At 41.0% G+C, this 23,798-nt stretch overlaps 2 protein-coding genes across 2 annotated transcripts; one reads left to right on the top strand and one right to left on the bottom strand.

Moving 5' to 3' along the window:
* Positions 1-2,375: 2,375 nt before the first annotated feature.
* LOC141014218 (elastase-1-like) lies at positions 2,376-4,702 on the bottom strand. Its single transcript, XM_073487918.1, has 8 exons — positions 4,564-4,702; positions 4,388-4,482; positions 4,129-4,235; positions 3,785-3,913; positions 3,546-3,682; positions 3,302-3,447; positions 2,527-2,676; positions 2,376-2,437 (listed from the first exon to the last, which is right to left on the bottom strand). Exons 1-8 carry the CDS (start codon positions 4,595-4,597, stop codon positions 2,429-2,431), a joined length of 807 nt encoding a protein of 268 aa, XP_073344019.1. The 5' UTR covers positions 4,598-4,702; the 3' UTR covers positions 2,376-2,428.
* A 1,734-nt stretch (positions 4,703-6,436) lies between these two features.
* On the top strand, positions 6,437-12,482 carry LOC141014503 (Golgi reassembly-stacking protein 1-like). The gene is made up of 9 exons (XM_073488321.1): positions 6,437-6,633; positions 7,100-7,180; positions 8,418-8,621; positions 8,873-8,959; positions 9,081-9,211; positions 9,571-9,709; positions 9,795-9,912; positions 10,012-10,134; positions 11,478-12,482. The coding sequence occupies exons 1-9, from the start codon at positions 6,568-6,570 to the stop codon at positions 11,741-11,743; spliced, it is 1,215 nt and encodes a 404-aa protein (XP_073344422.1). The 5' UTR covers positions 6,437-6,567; the 3' UTR covers positions 11,744-12,482.
* Positions 12,483-23,798: the final 11,316 nt, after the last annotated feature.

Here is a 23,798-nt window from a genome sequence, read left to right as displayed (position 1 = left end):
ACACCCCCACTTGGCTGGTGCGCTGCGCTACATCCTCTTCTGGAGAAGGTTGGGACGCAGTACAGGGGGCCCACATCGTTACATTATGTATCAAATATCCAAATTTATCACAAGCTATGTCAATTTTTCATGAATGAAATCAATGCTTTTACACTAGCATCGTCTGTTGCCAGGCAACCGCGTAGAACACCCCCGTCAAGGACGGCTAATCGAACACAGTTGGCTCGATGTGTTCGTGGAAATCAAGCCCAGTACTGGCTCGATTTTTCTACCATCTTTATTTATTAGCTTCCCTAGCCCTGGAGGGCCTGCTGTCAAGCTGCCTCAGCTGTTGGCGCTAGCTAGCTTGAAGCTGGAATATAGCCACCAGGAATTACTTCTAACTTTATTCTATCTCAGTGACATTCAGTCAGTGTTAGTGTTACGGAACTGTAGGAGGCAATGGGGCTGCCGTTTAGTAACTCGTAAGACCGTGGTCAGCGTTAATGGTGTCCGCCCATGATGAGGTGGCACTTGGCACACACCCAGGCTGTTAGCCATGCTAGAGGCTGAGTTTGTTTAGCACTCACTGCAGAAACTGATACTAGCAAGGATGAATTATTAAGTAACATATCAGCCTATTCACCATGTGAGGAACATTAACTGTGTCATGTATCTTGCGATGAGGATCCCCAAATCCTGGCCAATGCAATATGATTAGTTGACACAAGATGGCGACTAACACAGCTGTCTCTATGTTTGTATGTTGACATTTCAGGTTCAACAGGACTCACCTGCCCTGAAGGCTGGTCTGGAGCCATTCTTTTTCTTTTGCCTTTTGTGTTGTACATATTTCTGCTTGAATGGTCGTGCAGAGCAAACAAAGCTGCTTTATTTTTTATATATTCACACTTTAACCTGCTGTTCAAAAACAGTTTCTTTCATCTTAGCCATTTTGACAGCCCGTCCCTCCAAATAATAACAATTAAAAAAAAAATTCTAAATGCTTGACTCTGTTGTTTGTCATATCCTAATTTGTAATTATTATATTTTTTTCCTTTCCATCAGTGTTTTATTGGCTCTCATGCAAGTAAAAGATCTCGAAAGTTCAAAGTCTGCACTAACAGAAGCTCTTCTCTCCCACAGAAAACACTGCTCCTGAAACGCCTCGTCAGTAGTACCACCTTTAATTCCATGACTTTGTGTCATCAAACTACTTCACCATATTACATAATTCCATAATTAACGCCTAGCATGTTGTTTGGCACTTGAGAATGAATTCCTTTCAGCTGCTCTGATGTTGTTGTTAGTGGTGCTGGCTCAGGCCTTTGTGAGCTGACCAATCAGAAGAGACTGAGTGTTCACTAGGGGGGCCTAAAACAGCTGAAACAGAGCTACAGTCAGCAGCTGGTTACTCTGGTGATACACTGCCCCATATTTATTTATTTATTTATTTGGGAGTATGAATTCAAGAGGTGGCCAGTTCTTACATATTGCACATTTTAAAGCATGTAAACCTATTTTAGTATTAATATGTCTCCTTTAAAGGGAACTTTGTGCTGCATAATAAACTTTAGTGAAGCTTAAGTTCAGGCAGATGATAAGCAAATATTTCCACACAGTTGGTTTCTTTGATTTGCATGTTTTATGTCTCGGCTTCTTAACTGAAATCATTTTTAATGGTTTCATGTTTTAACCCAATACAATCATTATATTTAAATGCAGTAGATGTTCCCGCGCACATGCAGTGGTATTCTTTTAGTTTTTTGTCTAAACCACAGGAATCCATCTGTGGTTTCTGGTCTCCATGGTTAAGAGAAAAACACTTGATGTGATGTCATGCTGTAGTCTCCTGACTACCACCACAAACATATGCCCAGAATTCCCAGATGGGCCAGCAGTAACTACATATAGCTCACATTTGGCCACCATAAAGAAAATGTGGTTCTTGTTAAGTCTTTAGGTAGATGTGATTCTGACATTAAAGGGGGTTTACCTCCGTGCCACAATGCCACTTAAGCCTTTATAGTCTAATAGAAGTCCCGTCCCTTTGGTCTTTGGTTTGGAACATCCTGAGGAATTTCCCATCCACTGGGGTCACAGCCTCAGAGGTCAGAGGATCAGGATTGTCACCATGCCTACTTTTCACCCTTTTAACCTTTTTTTTTTTTTTCATTTTCAGACTAACTGTAGGCAACACCACAAAATGCATCCAATGTGCAAAACATTTTTTTTCTTTTTTTTCTCACACTGAGACTGTGAGAAAGTACAAGTGTGTCAATCAGCACATGAAAGCCTGAGAGGAGGCAGAGTGGTGTTTACTCTAAACATGAACCACTATCGCCACCCTCTGGCTTAATGTAGAAATACAACAATGCATGTAACACACCAATGAGTGAGATGCATATTCATTTTATTTGACTGGTTCCATTTGACAGATTGGATGAGTTTACCAAACCTGAAATAAAATGTACAAAGAAATAAAAGTCAGGCAATTTAAATATGCAGATATGGTGACATTCTCAGAAACACATCGTGAAGCCTTACTGAAGAGATCCAGTCTAGGAAAGAAGAGACTCTGGTGAAGACGGTGGGTTTGGTCACTTGGTTGCACATGCCTTGTGGACCGTAACTGACGACACCATGGACTCTCCAGGCTCCGTTGGTGTAACAGTTCAGGGGACCTCCAGAGTCGCCCTGGGACAGAAGTAGTAGTTAGCTAGTTAGCTCATAGGCTGCTCACATTTGGTTTCACCATCCGTCCTGAGTGATCCGATCACGAGTGGACAGCTGTAACCCCTTTACACCTGGCATTAAAATCGCGTCGACATGCGTCTCAAGTGACCCCTTGTGATCGTATCTGACTTTCCCGCTCTATATGCAAATATTCATCTACATCACTGTAACAAACGCATACAACATTGTTTACACAAACAAAGAAATATCTTCATGTGTAACGTTTGCTGAATTAATAAGTCGGCCCACATAGTTAAGAATGTGTTGTAGACAGCTTTTCACAAAGTTTATAAGGTTTCTTCTGACGCAACAAGTCTCAAATAAAGCATTTTTTTAAGGGAGTCGGGGGACTTTCTCCACAGACAACGAAGAAGTACCCTTTATTAATTGCTGTTTATGTATTTGTAAAATTTGACATGTTTGCCATCAATAAATTGTTGTTTTCTAACTTTTAAAAATGTTTTTAAAACTAAATATCATACATATTGCACCATTAACATAAAATAAATATTAAACCGTTGAGGCAAACTGGTTTCAGGACATAACTCCCCTGCATTAGGCAGATACACATGTGTGTTCGCTGTACCTGGCAGCCTGAAATGACTCCATCCCCTCCAGCACACACCATATTCTGCTTGGCAAGGCTGCCCCACCAGTTAGGCTGGGAGCAGACTGAATGTGCCACCACAGGGATGGCGGCCTCCTGCAGGATGTCAGGGACGGTCCCATAGTCTGTGAAAAGAGTGAGTAAAGAGGTAGTGCAGGATTTTTTTATTAGACAGATGAATGATGTGCATGGGACACATATTTGAGCATGAGTGTCATCTTACAGTCCATAAGTCCCCAGCCGGTGATGTAACAGGTGAAGCCATCAGGCATTGTCTCGCCAGGATAGGGAAGTTCGGCGATAGCCACGTAGCCGTTGTCGTACACAGGCTGAGACAGTCTCAAGATGGCAATGTCATTTCTGATAATAAAAACATGGTTGATAAAATAGTTTTTTTTAATAGCTTGCCTTCTTAAAATGTGGCTCAATGAAGAGAAGGGGTCTGACTTGCTGTCACTTTACCCGTTGCCAAGATCACCAGTCCAGCCAGGATGGATGGTGATCCTGTCCACACCAATGAACTGCTCACTGCCATCATACTGGTACAGGTTATATTCACCAGCCACCACACGATAGGTACTAGCATCCATGCTGGAAGGAACATAAGAAACAAAAACACATGATGATTACCTACAAATTGAATTCAGCATACAAAAATTAAGCGCAGAGCAGGCTACACAAGATTTGTCCCTGACTATTTGTGTTTGACATTAACAGAGACATCTAGATAAAATGACCATGTTACATGTCCACAAGTACAAATATTTAGTATATTGATGACTGTAAGGACCAATGAGAGACTCAACCTGAGGATGCAGTGGGCTGCAGTCATAACACTGAGACCACTAATGACAGTGCCTCCACAGAGGTGGTAGTAGCTACCATCATTGTATGCATCCTGCTGGAGAGAAATCTGAGAGAAAGCAGAGAAATTATTTCATATAATGAGAACAAGCAGTTCAATTTTGAAGCCGTTTGCTCAATAATGAGTAAGAAAATAACACAACAACAGCACCACAATTGTGGAGAATCACTGTTAAAAAAAAAAAAATGAATATATTATACCTGCCACTTCCACTTGTTAGGTGGAGCATTGTTGCCTCCTATGACCCTCTCATTGTGCACATTGTGGTTGAAGGGTTGCTCAGCACAAATCAGCCCTGTAGTGCACAAAAGAACATGAACGTGAAAGAGAGTACAGTGATGGCGTAAAGTGTTTATATATTTCTGCAAAAACTTACCAACGAAGGACACGAAAGCCACAAGCCCAATCATGATGGAGCAGTGATGAGCAGTGGCAGTTCAACTATTTATATCAGTGTGAGACTGGAAGACCTCCAGAAAGTATTGGGGAACAAGTTACCTGCCAACATCACCAATCCATGTGAATAAAATCCAGAACGTGCACCTTGCCATGTTGTACTGAGGCGTGGAAAAACACAGTGGAAACAGTGGGAGATTGTTAGATTTTTTGTTTTATAGGTATTCAGAAACCATATAAATCTCTCAAGGCAACATAGATAGGCCTTATTATATAGTCAGTGTTTTATAGTTATTGTAAGTGTGTTTGTTTTTTTAGTCATTTTGAAAACTTAAAAAACAAGAGTTCATATTTCTTATCATGGTGAGAAGCGAGCAGGTGCATTAAGATGTAGGCAACATAATCCAGACCACCTGTAAAAAGCTCGACTGGAACACACATTTTCCAGCAGATAACTGATGCAACTGATCAGCAATCCGTGAAATGTTCCACAGCCTGTTGACAGAGTTGGACTCACCTAAAAAAAGGACTTAAAAAATAGACAGATTCATATTTCAATCGGGGGATTCAGATATATATTCAGATGTAAAGGTATGCACATAAAAATGACCAATTAAGTTTGAATATCTGGATTTATTAAGTTAATGTCTAAAAATATAAACTTTTAAAATGAAATGTTTTCTATGCTTATTATTAAAGATGCTTTAAGAACAATGTCGTTATTACGAAAATTATAATTATTATTATGTTTTGTGGGAATATAGTGATTTATTTGTTTTAGTCCCACACCACTTTAGTCTCCGTCCAGATGAGCAGGCAGCCAGTATCCCTAGAAATACTGTAGCTCTTTTCAAACCTCTTAACCAGATGAATACATTTTCCTCTTGTTTATAAACACTAACATCTATAACAGGGCTGTATTTCTTCACTTTTTTATTAACTTCCCTACGTAATTTTCATTTTATTGAGGCCTATTGATTCATTCATTTTTACATTTATTTATTCACGTACATATTTCTGTATCATTTCCCTTTGCATTTTTCCAATTTATTTTCCCCACTTTACTTTTTCCTGTAATTTATTTTTACATTTCTTTTTATATAGTTTCTCAAGCCTGCTGTAAAATGCTCACTTCCTTTTGTGTTAGACTAAGGTTTCTAACCTTGTAAAGCAATTAAATATGGTCAATAATTTGCTTTTAAAATGTGTTAAAACAGTAGCCTTATAGTAAACAATTTCAAGCTACCTAATGCAAGTTTGTTAACCTCTGAACACAGGGCTAATCTTAGGCTAACACCAAAGCAAAGCTATTCCTACATGTGTCTTTGTAGGCTATATATCTACATGTAGGCCTATATATAACTTACCAAGTCATATTACAAGAGTCTCTACCTGCTGGATACTGAATATTTACTTCATTGCAACCTTGTGTTAGCTTTAAAATGGGAGCTAACTAGCTAAACTCAAGGCGAAGCTAAACCAAGAAAATGCTAAAAACGAAAGCTAGATAAAACAGTAGCTGTTGTCATTAATACACGGATTGTCAATGAAAAACAAACGTTTTGTTTTCCTCAGAGAGGCTCCGTGTAAGGCTAGAAACAGCCCGTGTATTTTTATGTACAACATCATGTATTAAAAATCCAAATTTATCACAAGCTATGTCAATTTTTCATGAATGAAATCAACGCTTTTTACACTAGCGTTGTCTGTTGCCAGGCAACCGCGTAGCACACCCCCGTCAAGGACGGCTAATCGAACGCAGTCGGCTCGATGTGTTCGTGGAAATCAAGCCCAGCGCCGGCTCGATTTTTCGGCCATCTTTATTTATTAGCTTCCCTGGCCCTGGAGCGCCTGCTGTCAAGCTGCCTCAGCTGTTGGCGCTAGCTAGCTTGAAGCTGGAATATAGCCACCAGGAATGACTTCTAACTTTATTCTACCTCAGTGACATTCAGTCGGCGTTAGTGTTACGGAACTGTGGGAGGCGATGGGGCTGCCGCAGAGCTCGTTTTTGTCGGACGGGGGAACTAACAGTGGATATCATGTCCACGGGGTACGTTGTAGCGTGGTGCAAGGTTAAATGCCGGTTCCTTTTTCAATCTCGGTTACCCGCTTCTAGCTCGCTGACTTGCTAACTATGCTAGTCCCGACCACGTAGTGTCGTTGCATTTATCTCTGAGGAAGCTGGTTAGTAATTGTCAGGTTGTTGTGTAAGTTTATTAACTCGTAAGACCGTGGTCAGCGTTAATGGTGTCCGCCCATGATGAGGTGGCACTTGGCACACACCCAGGCTGTTAGCCGTGCTAGAGGCTGAGTTTGTTTAGCACTCACTGCAGAAACTGATACTAGCAAGGATGAATTATTAAGTAACATATCAGCCTATTCACCGTGTGAGGAACATTAAGTGTGTCATGTATCTCACGATGAGGATCCCCAAATCCTGGCCAATGCAATATGATTAGTTGACACAAGATGGCGACTAACACAGCTGTCTCTGTGTTTGTGTGTTGACATTTCAGGTTCAACTGGAGTCACCTGCCCTGAAGGCTGGTCTGGAGCCATTCTTTGACTTCATTCTCTCTATAGGACACACCAGACTTGTGAGTGGACTCATGAGGCTTAAATCACCAAATAAAAAACATTGGGTAGTGCTGAATGATTAGTATTACATCTGTGTGTGTTTCTTTACAACAGCCAACACAATCAGAATGTAGAGCTTTTCCCTGTTCAGGTCATGGATCCTTTTATAAGTTATGTTTTGTTTTTTTTGTTTTTTTTTTTAAAGTTTGGCCCTAGGAGCTAAATGCAATCTTTTTATCCCTTTATGCATTTTCTAAGTTTCATCAATGGCTTATTTTTCTCTGGATTGGGTTGAAATTTGTAACAAAAATCCAAGAATCTCCTTTAGTTTTTACTTTCCTTGCAACAACATTTTGAGACTGTGTAGTGTTAATGCAGTTCCATCACATCTAGAAATGTTATAGATTCAGAGCTGAAAATCCCACTTTTTAATATATTTTGGGGATTATTTTAATTTCCTTGAAACTTTTTTATGTGAAAGTGTTTATATTCGATGCATATATTAAAAAAAAATCAAAGATGTTATATTACGTGTATTTAACATTACACTCTACACGCTTTTCTATCTGCCTGATACTTAAAGAGCCTGTTTTGCAATGAGTTCATGCATACTAGATGATGTCATCTTGTTCCCTGAGTCTGGACAAAATGTTCATATTAGTTCCTTAGCTTAATACACATATATTATTTCACAATTTCGAAGTTTGCATTGAAATCAAAGAAAGGCTTCACTCAGGTAGCTGAGCAAATCAGAACTGTAGATAGTAATGTAAACCTGTTCAGCTGGTATGATCCTCCTGAAACATGCCAGTAAGTAGCTTTGGATCCCAGGGTGTTTAACATATTTGCACTTGCATGTTCACTTATCATGTAAATCTTCTGACCCATCCTTTGTTTGTCAACTGTATTAAATCTTGTTTGAAGTTGCACATTACATAATGTTTTATTGGACAACAAAGACTAACTTAATTGTTTTGGCCTGGTCCTGTTATCTCATTTTGTTATGACTTTTTGAGTGTAGGCTACATTGTGGTGACATTTTTTGTTGTGATGCTTCTGTGCCTAGTTTTACTGCAGACCCTGCTTGACAGCCAATTTTTCTTTCCCCACATAAAAATGAAACATGAGGCCTGAATTATAGCCTCAGGAAAAAAGAGTGGCCTTCCATCCGGCTATAATCTCATTTCATGTTGTTTTACATGACAGCTGGTTTGCCATCTCTCAGCTGGAACCATCCATATTTTTCTGTTTCTCCAGAATAAGGAAAGCGACTTGCTGAAAGACCTCCTCAAAGCCAATGTGGAGAAAGCAGTCAAACTTGAGGTGTACAACTCTAAAACCCAGCGGGTGAGGGAACTGGAGGTGACACCCAGCAACATGTGGGGTGGTCAGGGTCTGCTGGGCGCTAGCGTCCGCTTCTGCAGCTTTGAAGGAGCCAATGAGAATGTTTGGCATGTATTGGTAAGTGTAGCCTCAATAGGGGTTATTCTTCAACTTTCTTTGTTTAAGTCTCTTGCTGGCCTGATATAAAACAGTTTATTAGTGGCTTTGAGGTAGTAGCCAGCACAGTTTCTTTCAGCGATTTAAAAAAAGCAGAGGTGTAGAAAAACAAATGTAGGTCGAAATTCCCATTCAAGACTACATTGTTAATTCTAACTTTAATTCAGACAGCAGTTTCAAATAAAAATGTCTTCATAACCATCTTTTTTCAGGATGTGGAAGCCAGCTCTCCTGCAGCCTTAGCCGGCCTCATTGCTCACGATGACTTCATCGTGGGAGCTGACCAGGTGTTACAAGATGTAAGCTTTGTTTTATTTTTTTGCTTTTCTTTATGTAAATTGATTTTTTTAGAGACTAGCATCCATGAACCAAATCTAGTGCAAAATCTTAAATTCCTCTTCCTCTTTTTAACATTTGCAGTCCGAGGATTTCTTCTCTTTGATTGAAGCCAACGAGGGGAAACCTCTGAAGCTGCTGGTGTACAACACACAGACTGATCAATGCAGAGAGGTCGTGGTGACTCCAAATGGAGCCTGGGGAGGAGAGGGAAGGTACTGTATGTCTTTAAATTATTTTTTTTAGAGAGCTGCAATCTTTTATTATGATGTCCCCTGACAAAATTAACATTAAAGGGGCATAATGTAGTCTTGGAGGAGAAATTCAAACTCAGAAATTTTAATATTCACAATGTTAATGAGGTAATAATACAAACAGAAATATTTATTTTGTCCAGAAATGAATAAACAAGCTGTTCTCAGCCACATATAAACAAAGTAAAACAGTGTGAAATCCTTTAAGGTTTATTCAGTCATGAAAACAAAGAGAGTTTGTTTATTTAGTTTGTTTAATCAGAAGGCATCTTCTCTTCTGATTAAAATGTATTCATGTATTTGCTTGTCTTACACTTTAGCTTAGGCTGTGGCATCGGCTATGGCTACTTGCACAGAATCCCAACTCGTGCAGCTCCGCCCAACACCCAGAACAGAAATAGTCTTCAATCCACGGTGATTGGCAGCAGTGAAGAGCTGGCTGCGAGTGACCACACTGAGGTAGACCTTATCACATCTTTACTTTTATTAAATGTTCTGCGGTCAAGACTTTTTGTTGAGTGTTTTTCTCTCTCTCTGCTCTCAGGTGCCTTCAGTAGCTGCATGTAGCCCCTCGAACGTCAGTAAAGTAGATTTGAATCAAATTGAAGGAGCCGTGCAGGACTTATGTGTAACCTCACCCACACAGCCTGCTGTAGACCTAGGTAACATATCTAACTTTAAGAGAACTTGTTTTGAGTGTCTGACATTCTCTTTGTTTTCACTCAGATTAAAATGGACATTTGTCCTTTTGTGAATTCCAGATATTTCCAACATACCCGAAGCGATGACGCCAGACTTGTCAGACATGGTTTCCACCAATGACATCGGCCAGAGCTCCATGTTTGCCAATTATGGAGATGACTCCGGTGATCAGTGCAGCTTGGGTAAGTACCTCTACACCCTCTACAAGTGATTGCATTGTGCAGCTGAATGGAGCAATTAAATGCTTTCAATGCCATCCTGTTTAAAAAGGAAAAACAGGTTTATCCAGCTATTGTTTGTAGGCCTCAGATGTTTTTTACTAGTGCAGTGCTTGTTCAAAACATGCTGTTCGACAAAGATTATGTGGCAATATCAGGGGTTTACAGATCCAGTCTAAAGCCTCTTGGATTGCTAACGGACTCAAACTCAAACATGTTTGATATGTACAATTTAAAATCTGGATGATTACATCAGTACTTTCCGAGCCGGACCACTACGACTAATGAGAGAGACATCCTGGAGCAGCTGACGGTGCTGCCAAACAATGGTAAACATTCTAGCCCTTAAGGCTAACACTAGCTGGCGTACTACTGTTGACAGAAGCTTAAAATCTCACCTGCAGTTCTCACTGAAGAATAGAAAACCCATGTTGACCGCATTTCAACACTCATCAAGACTTGTTTAACCTCACTGAGACATTTCTACAGCAATTTGCTTCACCACGCTGATCTCAATTTTGTTTACGTCTGCTTCCCCAAGAGAAAATCTATTGATATTGAGCGTGTGGTGTGTCCAAATTGCACATAATTCAACACTGCACTTTCTTGGGTCCTCAGCAATACACCTGCCAAACGTGAAGTAGGTCGGATGAACAGTTCTCGAGATATGCGAGTAACAAACAAACAAACAGAGATTCCTTGCTATATATTTAGATTAATGCCACATAAGTAAAGCATTCTTAAATGATAGATACAGTATGTGACTATATGTGCAACGTAGATTATAAAGCAATAGCAGAGCCTTTCTAAAATCAGCTTCGCTATACAGCTAAAAGTGCAACAGTCTGAGTTTAAAGGTGCAGTATGTAAGAATTTCTGTTATACCTTTAAAAAATGAACACATTTTAACTTACATTTTTAACAGAATGTGAAGAATTAACAGTTTTGATGTCTACTGAAGTTAGCATGCTAGCTAGCTAGCCCTGGCCTATCCTATCTCAGTTGCCTGGCTGACTGCACAGCTAACAGCAGCCACAGTCTTGGTGTATAAAGAGAGTAAAGTTAGCAGGAATAGCGGTTACTCTGGTGATATACTGACCCCATTTGTTCAACAAGTAGCTGATTATTACATAGTGCACCTTTTAAGTTTACACTGAGAGAAGATGGAGCAGCAAACTTTTCTGTCCTTTTTGATCCAGTGTTACATGAGGCAAGTTAAATGAAATGAGATAGCTCCTTGACAGCATATAGTATCCTGAGGTGGAACTCTCCTTAAGCTATGCTTATTTATCGATTTATCTTTACAGATACCTCATCTCTTGACCAAAGACCTCCATCTCCAGGGAGGGAAGAAGACTCAGACACCCTGGAGACCGAGCAGGGGCGCGTTATCGACTTGATCGCTACCGCTTCCCCAAGCAGAGAGACACCGGACGACCTCATAGGCCTTGAAGTCACCACGGAGAACCTGAGTGACCCTGACATCCCAGAGGCACAAGAAACTAGTTCTGAGCCCTCAATCCCGGCCAATATTACGGAGGAGACGTCGGAGACTGCTGCGCCTGACAGTTAGGAAGACTGCTGTACCAGAGTATAAGTAACCTGTTTCACTCATAACTGAGCTGCATTAGAGGAGGTTACAGAAAGCTTCTCTTATGATTGAAAGATGCATCACTGGAATTTTATTTATATGCAGGTGCCATTGCTGCATGCTGAACTGCACATTTAAGAAAGATAGTATGTCGACTGGAAAGCAGGTCGGACGGTTTATATACAATCTGAATGTATTCTTATGGTTTCGGCATACTTAATGTCTCAACGCCAAGCAGGATGAAGCCTTAGTTGAGTCGTAGTTGCTGTTAAAATCATCCTAATTTGCACTAAAAGCCAAAGGTGAATCATATTCTGTTTCGTTGCTCTTAACCATTGTCGCCTGCTAAATAGTATGAAACACTGTTAGAAGTTTGAGCTGTTCACACAGATCCATCATGTGGTTTTATGTTTTGTATTTTAGAAATTAAGGTTTTTATTTTCCCATGGGATGAGTTTTATTTCACATGTAAAGAAAAAGAAATCTGATTTAATCTCAGGCATTTACCATTTAAGCCTCTTTGCCTTATGTCTCATTTTGAATATATTATGCGTCGGTTTGACTTCTGATTGGTGTAAATGAGCCAGGCCATGTTCGACGCAGCTCTCTGATTGTTTTCTGTTTCCTCTCTTTGTAAAGATTTTAATTCAGTTATGTTTCAGATTTTTATGGATGGACAAAAATATTCAGATATTTATAAAAAGAAGATGCTCAAGTTAAACCTGCAGCAGTCTCTCTCTTTTTTTCCTTGAATACATTATTTTTTGATTGATTTTCCATTAACCAGGAAAGTGCATACACACACACAAAAGAAAGAAAAACACACATGAAAAGGTCTGGACTGCCCTTTCTCCACAAAATCAATTAATTCCTGTGACGCAATTAGTGATTCATTCTTTTATCTTGTCGCTGACATGTAAACATCGTCTATCAGTTAACAGCTTCATCCATCCATCCCGTATTGGTGGTTTCAGCCTTGTACCAGCTCTTTGTAAAGGCCTTTTTGCAGGCTGCCAACGACACAGTATTTCCTGTAAAAATACTATGAAAAAAACTATGATGATTTAGGTATATCGTAGCCCAGAACAATTTCAGAACAAAGCCAAAGTACATGTGAATTGTCAACAGTAATTACCTCACATATTCTCCAACATCGATGTGCTAAAGACAAGTTCTTGCTCTTAATTTGGGGTGTAATATATTTAGGGTGCTTCACGTCTTTAAGTAAAGCACATGATGACGTTGCCATTCATCTTCTGAAATGTTCACACCTAGTTCTTCTTGCCATTTCTGTTTTACAGTGTTGTCTTCCCTCTTCTCTCCAGTAGGCGTTGATATAATGTAGAGATTATTCTATATTTCTTTGAATTGCAAGCACCAATTATGGTTCTAATTATTCCATTCTCTGTTCTATTCGGTGTAACTCGTGTGTCGAACATGTGTGGAAGCGTAACTTCATGCTTTGAGACAGCAGGTGTCAGCAAACGCCTCATTATGGATCCCGACCAGAGTCTGTCAGTTTTTTTGCCATTGCAGCATCAAAATTACTGTCAAAGTAGGTCTGCTGGATTATATTTTCAATAATGAATGGAGACATGAAGTGTTTCTGCAAACATCACATCTCCTATTCAGTAGAATTATGGGACTTGTTTGTTTGATGTTGCAGAACAGGAGCAGCTTTTAACAGAACTGATGCCTTTTAGACTCAGTGACACGATGCATCATTTGTACCATTCATCTCGTAAAATGCTGCATATATTCATTTTTAGCTCTCTATATTTATTTAGTACCTGCTGGGTTGGCCAAGGAAAGCCCTCTTCAAAATGAAATCAGAATCAAGTGGAGGGGATTAAAATATTACGAGTGGGAAAATGTGGTTCTCGAGCTGATGATGGAAAGAGTTTTCATTTATTTTTGCTCTGTGAACCCTTCTGATACACGAGCTACAAGGCCAGCATTCATCATATCGTATGTCACAATGTGTTCTCAACATCTCTGATTATCACAAAACCCAAATATTGATGAGACCCAAAATATGCACAAAAAAATCCAAGAAGGGGAGCTACAGTAGCAGAGCGGGAATATGCCTCAATTATTTACCAGGGTCCTCCTCAGCTGAAGGGAAGGGGGGGGATGGGCATCCAGGGAGTGAAAACGCTGTGTGGGGGAAGAAAGACGAGAGGGAGATGGATTTGTCTAATCGCTGGAGAGTGAGTGGAGCTCTTAAGAAAGCCTTCTTCTGGCACACCTGCATGTGTGTGTGTTGAAAGAGGGATTATATTTCTAAGCTCCACAGACAACACACATCTTTTAAAAGTAGAAATGCTGAAATGTGGCAGAAAGAGAAAAGAAACAACTCAAATCAACACAGTACAGAGCCGGGAGGTGTCACCTCGGGGTGAGTTTGTTGTTCGCCTTCGTGTGGGGTTTGCAACACGAAGATAGCATTATTTGAAGAAGCAGCCCGAGGCACGAGCCAGCAGCTGTGTGCCAGGGGGAGCCAAGAGGTGAAGTGTAAAAGGGGGCCACCTCTGGAGGAACATGCCTCGCCTCGGCTTTCTCCCTCTTCCAGGGACCGTTTGAAAGGACACTGTGACGCAGCTGAACCCACTTGTCAGCTTAACTTTATCTCAACCCCTGAGAAGCTCGGCTCACAGGCACCAGCATCGTGCCCGTTGCCTCAGCCTGTCGTTGCAGCATGACAAATTGTGAAATAGAATAACTAGCGGAGAAAGAGAGAGGGGAGGGAGGCATGGACGTGGGGGGGGGAGGATGGAAAAAGGTGCCGAGATACTGTAAGGCTGCAAAGAGGTTTGAAAAATGAGCGAGTAATTGCTTCAAGCACAGTGGTCACACATCTCCACATAAAACAAAATCTTGCTTTTTTATCCTCCTGCTAGAAATATCAAGTCACCAGAAAAATGGCCAGATTCAAATGTGTGAAATAAAATCAAATGCAAGCAGTTCACTGACTTGTTTATGTCTGACATGTATGAGTGGGATCAAAAACTATAATCAGCCATTTCTTGGTTCATGTCTGTGGGCACGCCACACTCAGGCTTCTATTTCCAGTTTTTTGTCACCTTCCCACCCCGATCACAGATATTATGACGCGATGTAGCCTATATTTGGTGATGATGGGAGCTGTGTTTTCATACAAGTGTCATGCAGTGTTCACAGTGTGCACTGCCAGAGCCTGGAAATAATCTCAATAAGCGCCCGTGTGTGTGTTAGACCACAAATATACAGGCTGTAATTACATTCCTTCATGCAGGAGGACTATCTCTCTTAGAGACCAGAAATCATTAGCAAGTGGTTCTCATCTCCTGCTGTAATTATCAGCTGGCTATATATGTTTGCTTTTATCTTTTTAGCAATTTGCTCAACATGGTAAGGCCATTCTTGCAATTATTATTTAATGCCGTTATCTCAAGATCATGCGTTTGTTTTCTCATTATCAGGAGAAAAGGAGCTCTGTTATCTGGAGATAAGTAGATAATCAACCCGCTGTCATAAAAAAGGTTGTTCCTTTTATTATCACTCATAGTGTTTCTGTCAGCGGCGCCATGCCAGCATGCATAGATGACATCTTGACAACTGTGGCAAGTGATTGAAATAAAAAAAAATGAAATAAAAAAAAGAGCACTGCCTGGCCACTAATGTTAGCAGTGTTTTGTAGGGTGACATTAGCAACCAGTGCTCCTACTCTTCCTGATCAGAGGAGCGATACGGAGTGGAGCAACTTCACTGCTGGACTTAAGTTAAAGTGTCTACGAGGAACTTTTTAGAAACAGTCTCGTGATTCCTTTGATGATCGCAGGATGCGATCGATCCTGCTGTCTCTCTATTGCTCGCTTCCAAAACAAATGCACGTGGCGCCGGCCACACGCTAGCAAAGACCTATGCAATAGCGGCCGCTGGTGTTGACCGCTTTTGTCAAAAGGGGGTCGCTAGAATCAACAAAAACTGAAAGTTCCTCGTAGTCACTTTAAATTTCATGCAACATATGCCAACAATGGAGGGGAGTGCAACATTGAAATGCGTAAAAATGCAGGACTGTCATGCACAAATGAGCACAAACGATGTTAGGTGAGCTAGCTTGCTAGTTAGCTACCAAGACATCAGCAGACAAGGACCATTATACATCGAAACCACAGAGTTTCATAACACATAACTCATATCGGGACACCCTTTATGTAGATAGCGGAGGGTAAGTGGTTTTAAGTGGTATGGGGCGAGGGTCGTATTGGGATTAGGCCTGACTGTCTGTACAAAATTCATTGTCAATCCAGCCAATAGTTGTTGGGATATTTCAGTCTAGACCAAAGCGGTGGACCAGCCAACCACTTGAGCATCTCTTAAGCAAAAAAAACATCCGATCTATCCCTGGCCATGGCCCTGTCGGGGATCTTTGCCACCTCTCAGTCTCTTAAACCTTCCTACGATCAAAGGCAGCAAAATTTCCCCCGAAGTCGATCTTTAATGTCCTACAATTTGTGCTGGTGACATCGGGAGCGAGAGATAAGGCAATTGGGATGCTGCAGTCAATAAGGACGTGAAGAGAGAGGGTACCCTGCTTTATTTCCTGTACTAATTGCCATTCAGCGGGGGTGAGGCGCTGGCCACACAAGACAGCACACATTGTTCTTCTGTCAGGACGACCCTGCTGATGTCAAGTCCGCACCCATCTGCTACTGTGGCTCCCAGTCTCTTAACCTGAGAATAATGACTTTCGCTTTAATGATTGCCATCTTTTTTGTTAGCGGTGCAATTTGTCAAAATCAGATGGCTTCTTTAATTATCACCCCAATATCTTTCAGCCCCTCAGGTGCTTTCGTTAATTTGCTCGTAACAGGCGTCAACGATTTAATATTTAGCCATGAGCTGTTTTCTGGGTAGATGCTCATTACATTTCTTTTCCTAATAGTTTGGAAGCAAAGTTTTTATTCCCATTGTGTCCTAGAGGCATCCCTTTGAAATTATACAGCAACATTAAAAAGAAAAATTGCTACTGAAGTGCCATTGCAAGCCTGCCGCTTTCATCACAGCAGATTTTTCCTGAACGCTCTGGCAGTGTTTTCTAGATTGCTCAAAAAATGTCAAGCCACGGCAACGTCATCCATTCAGCAGCGTTATTTACTCCCAGCTCTCTCACTTCTTCTTTCTGTTTTTTTTTTTGGTCTGACTGATCAGGAAGCTCTTTTGTTCGAGTGAGAAGCAGCAGATGAGACAGAAGGATAAAGGTTTGGCTCAGCCTCTCACCACGAGTACAAGCGGATGGGGAAACACAGCTCAGCACGTTCCCGGCTGCTTTTCCTGGGCCTCTGACATATTTGCTGTGACATCCCCACCACCACTCGGGCTTGGTTTTTGACCCGATAGGGAGCTGTCTCTCAGCGTTAACCTCATTCACCAGTCGAGCATAGACCCCACAGGGCAATGCATGCCTGACTCGGTCAACATATATAAAATGCACACGATATAGCATGCTATGAAGGGCCCATAAAGCATGAAACAGCAATTTCTGCAGGATTAGCCTGAATGCAGGAAACACTGAGGGTTGTGTTTTTGTCATCTCATTGTCAGGTAAGGCTGAAAGTGGAGCACAGCATTCACGTAGGTGGTCCAAACAGTGCAGCTGCGGTGCTACAGATGTATTATTATACTCTCTTATTTGCACAAATCCTAGTTCTGATGTTCCACAGCACATCCGACCAATAATTCATATAATGTTCACTATGCATTCTGGATATGACCGTATCAATTTTCCCATGGTGACGTGATTCATCATCCAATTACACTACCAGCTCCGGCACTTATTTGCAATTGTAGCAGTGTTGGCTCTGCTCTGTTTGTGCGTATGTGTGTGTTCATAAACAGATCACAGCCCAAATTTGACAACACAGCGTGCGCATCACTCGGCTCAGGTCCTCGTGTCAAGCCATCAAAAAAAATAAGCACAGGAGAGGTGTGTTTGCGTACTGCGGGATGGCGCTGGCAGTATGATGGTGGAGGGGAATGAACTTTGTCAGCTTTTCAGAGCAAAATGGAGGCACCATATCGTGGATGGAAAGGGATTAGAGGCAACTGTGGTGCAGACAGATAACAAAATGTAGGAAATGTATCCAGCGGAGCTGTCGGAGGTGTGCAGATGGGTGTTGGTGAGAGGGGATGTGAAAATGAGTTTTTCTGCCTGTGAATCTTAAACTGTTTGAGGATCTGACAGGAATTTAAAGGTGCAATGTGTAAGAAATAACAGTTTTGACATTATATCGAGACATCTTTGTATTGTGTTGCAGAGATATCTGTGGAAGTTAGCATGCTAACCTGCTAGCACCTAGCCTTAACCAAGAGGTTGCATGGTTAACCGAGCTTACTAACTAACGTCAGCTACAGTTAGCAGCAGTTAGCGGTTACTTTGGTGATTATTATATTCTTAGATATTGCACCTTTAAGGTGAGACACTACAGGTGAATAGGGTAGGATTTTTAACTCATAGATGTCACCATGAAACTTCCCCAGTTGGTTACTTACAATAAAACAATCATTTTTTGTATTACACGTTTTCTGAAATGTTAGGTTTAAATATGCAAATGTGCCCTTATCTAGTTATGTTTTCGCCCGTGTCCGTTAGTTGGTTGGTTTGTAAGCAGGATTACACAAAAACTACTGAAGACATTTCCACGAAACTTGGATGGAAGATGGGTCTCAGCCCAGAATAGACCCCATTAACCTTTTGGTGCTGAGCCGTGAACTTTTTCTCACTTTCTTTAACATTGCAAGATAGGGCCTTTTTTGACATTTTTGTTAATTTCTCAGGGAATATTGAATGGATCTTGAGTGAGTACAATTTTGTGGAGATCCAAATCCAAAGATATGGATTTAGTGGATTTAAATATGTTTTATTTCATATTGGATCACTTGATTAAATTAAAGGGGACTGTTTGGACTTAGTGGAGGTATGCACTCTACCATGGAAATTTGGGCATTGGATGAAGCCAGGTTCATTTTGTTTTTGCAGAGGGAGTTTTAGTCATCCCTTTTTATTGATCCATATATCAGAAAATACTGTCATCAGCCATAAAATATTTATTTTCGCCATGTTTTTAGAAATAAAATGTTTCATAAATCAGGCTCTCTAAAATCCTTCAGAATATAAATAGGAATAAAACTGAAAAGTTTGGAATTTGGTGCTACTGAAGTGAAGATTTCAGAGTTTGAGACATGTATTATATAAATTAGACAATTTTAGACAAATATGATGAATGGGGTAAACATCTTAACTAATATATATAATATCACCATAAAACTTCACTGGATGATTACTTTGATTAAGATAAATATGTTTTGTATAACAATTTTCTCATATTTTATGCAAATTAGACTATTTATCTAAAAATGCACCAATTTGCATAAATGTTAACAGTGCAATATGTAAGAACACAAGGCTACATGTCGAATCCATACTTGAAACAAATAGGGGTCAGCATTTCACAGGAGTAACAGCTCATTGCTGCTAACTCTAGCTAGCCCGGTTAGCCATGTAGCTAGCGGCCAGTGCGATGATCCAGGAGAACCGTGAGCTAGCTGGTTAGCATGCTAACTTTCATAGATCTCCCAAACATAATAAATATACTTAAAAACTGTTATTTCTTCACATTTTGTTGAAATTTTAGTGAATTTTTGAATGTTTTCATCTAAATTTCTTCCATATTGCGACTTTAAGAACAGAAATTTGAGCTAAACAACTAATTGTGTGTTTTGGACATTTCCTTTCCACTAGTATGAAATGAGACATGTCGTGGTGTTGTCCCCTGTAGTGTCTCCTATTAACTTATTAACTTAACACTCATAAAATATGTAACATTCCTATTTATTTATTGTTTTCCAGATGAATAACAGCCAACATGTGTGTTGAATCTTAACAGAAGCACCGTGACTGCAAGGAAACTGATTCTGGTTAATAATCTGACCACAGGTCTGTGAGATTTCTGCTCCGTTCAGTCAGATAAGACAACAGAACATATCAAAAATCTCATTTCAGCCCTACATGTCTAATATTGGACTATCTGTAGGCAAGTGATGCTTATGTAAACATCTTAAGGCCGATGGAGCCACGTTTTGCTGCTGAGCCTCAGCACTGTGCCTCTGTGTACACATTATTTTGACAAAACCTGAGCCCGCAGACATGGAGAGTGTAATAATATTCAAACAGCGCGGAGGGGGGTAAAAATTGAAGGGGGACAAACAGGAGAGAGAGCTGACGAAAACAATGTCCAAAATGAGAGTAACCCAGTGGAAACTGTTATGTGTGCTCTTGTGTGGGTGGAAAATGCGCTGCAAGAGAAAATGTGCTGTTATCAGGTTAGGCCACTGCCACATTCTCCAGCAACAGCTGAGCTGCTGCACACACGCCCAGCCTCCCCTCGAGATCCCCTTTTTTTTGTAATTACTTTGGAGAGCAGGAGGAGGGGGGTTGTGCTTTTTCTCCTGCTGTGTGAAAGCCTTAAGTGACTCCTCCTCCTGCTTTTAAAACGTCTGGCTTTCTGTCAAGAGCTTTCCAATTCAGGCTGCGTCCACGTTACTAATGCGTTGCCTTAAATGCAGCTTGAAATCAGGGGTCATTTGTTATGCGAGTCATTAAATTGCTATTAGAGTTTATGTGGACGGCGATCAGTTGATGGCATTAACAATCTATCATAATTACAGCGATTGTATGAATGGGCAGGGGTTTGCATTGGCAGATTCAGCTTTCTGAGTCCGTTGGGGATAGGTCTGTGTTTTAGTGTAAAGCCAAGACATGAAATGAAGACTTTATTGACATAGCCTCGAGGTAAACAGAGGATGGCAGGTGAGTCTGGCCCTCTGCCTCCACCTGTGACCGCAATTACCCCGACAAATGGCGATCAGAGCGCTCAGGTGACTCAGCGAGGGCCGGCTGATCACTTCTCTGCCGGTGAGTCATCAGCGGCTCCTACTGTCAACACCGGCCCATCAGACGCAGGAGTCGGAGGGAGCGTTTGCGTACATGCATTTGGATATGTGTGTGTGTGTTTGGATCTGTGTTTGTGTGTCTTCATCTGTGTGTGGGAGGTTTTCAACGTGCTGATGGCAAGTTTCCACTCCGGTCATCTAGTGTCCTCTGGCAATGTGACTGTGGCCTCTTGTTGTTTTCCAGCTCCGCCTGCAGACACATGTGTCACACACACACAAACATGTAGATGGAGACACAAGGGAGGGAGGGCTTCACTGATTTAAATGAGTTGGTCATTTCTCCTCGGTACATTGTGTTCTCTGCGTGCACCGCAAACACCTCTGTGGACGAGGCATATGGAAAGGGTTACAGCTGTAATAACAGTGAAGAGGTTAATTAGTCTCCGTGCATTGACTATATCAGTCTCTGTCATCTAAATTGGTCTTTGTGCCAGTCAAACTTGCAGGCTGGAAAGTTAGCCTGTATGAAGAAGTCTGACATCATATCCTGCCTCAGTTTAGGGTGACATTTAGGATTTTTGGTATTACAGAAACATATTTCCTAACTGCATGTAGGAAAAAATCTCAGGATAGGAATTTAGCTATTACAGAGCCATCCTGACTTCAAAAGTTAGGAATCTTAAGTAAGGATGGCAAAGACCCTGTCCTGAATTTAAAGCAACTGCTTGTTGGAGAAGCCAACACTGATGTTAGCCTGTTGGAGAAGGTTATATATTAAAGGACTTTTATGCAACTTTTTTTTAACATATGCAGTGGTACTCTCCAAAACCTGTAAACAAACTTGAATGTGTAAAATTGGTATTCCTTCAAGCTAAGATACGATTCGAGGCCTGAGAACTGAGGATTCCTCCTGTCTTTGAAACTTTAGCGAGGACAAACATTTGGGAAATGTTTCTGTAATGAGGCCCCAGTCTTATAAATAAAGTGCAGCTCTCTGGTGCAAAAACATTATAATTATTTCTTTTCTTTCTTTTTTGGTCATTAAAGCAATGTCCTCCGCCTTTATTCTGTTGAATACTTATTTTAACGTTTTGTCTCCACCAGAACAACATGTATGGTTTAATTGATTGCCTTGTCTCTGTCCCTATGGCAACTGGAAATTACCATGAAGGACATGATTACAGGGTGCTGCAAGACGTCTGAACATTCATACATTTGTCTCTTCCATTTATATGCATCACCTCCGCTTATTCCCTATTCATGTTATGATTGATTCAGCAATTGATTTTTGAGGGACCTGCTATACTAAGCTATAGCTGCAAAGTGCACAGCGTTATTAAATGCCAACACTGGGAGGGAAGCGGGGTTGGATCTATAGGTGTTCCTCATTTACGGTATGCTACATCAAAGCTTTATTTTCTTCCCAGTAACACAGTAATGTGGATCATCATGTAGGCGTGACTTCAGCAGTGTGCCCTGAAGTTAGCCAGCTGGCAGTTGCTGATTCTTCACTTCCTTTCCGTTGCTACCTCCCCGCTCTATATTCCCTTCATGACATTTCAGGCAGCGTGCAATTCCAGTAAGAAATGTGAAAAGAACATCTGCAATTGTGTTTACAGCTTTTAATATATAACCTTCTGCAGCAGTTACAGCGCTGATGATACGTTCGTACCTCTGTCAGACGCCATCTGTTCAGACAGAGCGGCATATTCGAACAATGCTGTGGAACAAATTTCACTGACAAAAGAGCGGATTAACAAAAAATCAGCTTTCGTCTGTCTGGGGGCCGGCAGAATAGCAGATGATGCATTTCCTCCTACCTGAAAAATAGCAGGTCTGTTCCAAAATGAGTCAATTCAGACATGTAAGACAAGTACCAAGCTCTATGTGCTGCTTTATTAAAAATACACAGCATCACATTCATTATCCCATCCTTGACCACGTCTGCCATTGCCCCTAAGTCACTTCCCCTTCCCTTCTCCGCTGACCCCCTCAACAACCTCTAAGAACTGCCTGTGCTCCAGTCAGGAACAATCAATTGATCGAAAAGGCTAAGCAGGATCCATTTGCCATCCACCTAATGGCTTCTGGCAGATTGCAGTGGTCTAACTTTTGCATGTTCTCCATCCTCAGTGGTGGGATGCTCAAAGCAGCATCAAAACCGTGTGTGGTTAAAAATGGAGCATCAGCAGCTGGATGAAGACTCAGAGGGCTCGAAAGCCTCCCTACTGGTGTGTTAGAGAGTCCACATGAATGATGAATGAATGCACGTCTAAAGTCAGTTTTTCTTTTCAAGGAAAGATGCAAAACCCTGGTGCCTCATCAGCATATCCATATTTTGCTCATTTTCAAGGTCATACTTTAGTTTGGGTGTCTACTAGAAAATGTTTACATGCTTGTTTACATTAGTTTTCTCGTACTTTCCGGCTAGTTTGGCGCTTAAGAATTGATTTAGCACAGCTGCTCTGTTGTTGTAAGTTGTGCTGGGTCGGGCATGTGTGAGGTGACCAATCAGAGCAGACTGGGTTTACAGGAGGCGGGGCCTTAAAGAGACAGGAGCTAAAATAGAGCGTATGAGAAAACTGATGTGTTTTTTGAGCATTAAAGCATGTAAACCTGTTCTAGTAGTAACCCAAAATAAAATAACGAACCTGAAAATCGGCATAATATGTCTCCTTCAACGTAAAAAGACTGGAAACAGGGTGAAGCAGCTAGTCTGGCTCTGTCCAAAAATAACAAGATCCACCTACCTGCATGTCTAAAGCTCCCTCAGTCACAGTTTATATCTCGCTCTTTCTGAAATATTACGCATGCAGAGACACAAGAATCATTTTTCCTTCATAAGCTACCATAAAAAAAATTGGCTTTCAGTTCCCTGATGGTACAAATATGTTAATGTGCTTGTTCAATGAGTACTTTGAGACACTCCAAACTGGATCTGAGAACATATTAAAGGCAATTTATAATACAACTGAACTATTAGTCTGCTTTCCATTACTCATCTTTACACACAAATAGAGATATTACATTCCAGTGTCTGTCTACGGCCTATAAAATATGTCCCTCATGTTAATTGGCCCTGTGATTAGATTTGTCTTCTATG

This window comes from Pagrus major, chromosome 19 (assembly GCF_040436345.1).
Source record: "Pagrus major chromosome 19, Pma_NU_1.0".
In the NCBI taxonomy this organism is placed as follows: Eukaryota; Metazoa; Chordata; class Actinopteri; order Spariformes; family Sparidae; genus Pagrus; species Pagrus major.
The sequence above is the reverse complement of the archived record's forward strand: the minus strand, read 5'-3'. Positions and strand labels throughout refer to the sequence as shown.

Excerpts from the sequence above, each read along its gene's own strand:
- LOC141014218 (XM_073487918.1), bottom strand. The coding sequence starts at position 4,597 with ATGATTGGGCTTGTGGCTTTCGTGTCCTTCGTTG. Across the intron at positions 4,236-4,387 it reads CTAACAAGTGGAAGTGGCAG|ATTTCTCTCCAGCAGGATGC; the intron begins GTATAATATATT and ends GCTTTCTCTCAG. Across the intron at positions 2,677-3,301 it reads GAGTCATTTCAGGCTGCCAG|GGCGACTCTGGAGGTCCCCT; the intron begins GTACAGCGAACA and ends CTTCTGTCCCAG.
- LOC141014503 (XM_073488321.1), top strand. The coding sequence starts at position 6,568 with ATGGGGCTGCCGCAGAGCTCGTTTTTGTCGGACGGGGGAACTAACAGT. Across the intron at positions 9,212-9,570 it reads GCCTGGGGAGGAGAGGGAAG|CTTAGGCTGTGGCATCGGCT; the intron begins GTACTGTATGTC and ends CTTACACTTTAG. Across the intron at positions 9,913-10,011 it reads ACAGCCTGCTGTAGACCTAG|ATATTTCCAACATACCCGAA; the intron begins GTAACATATCTA and ends TGTGAATTCCAG.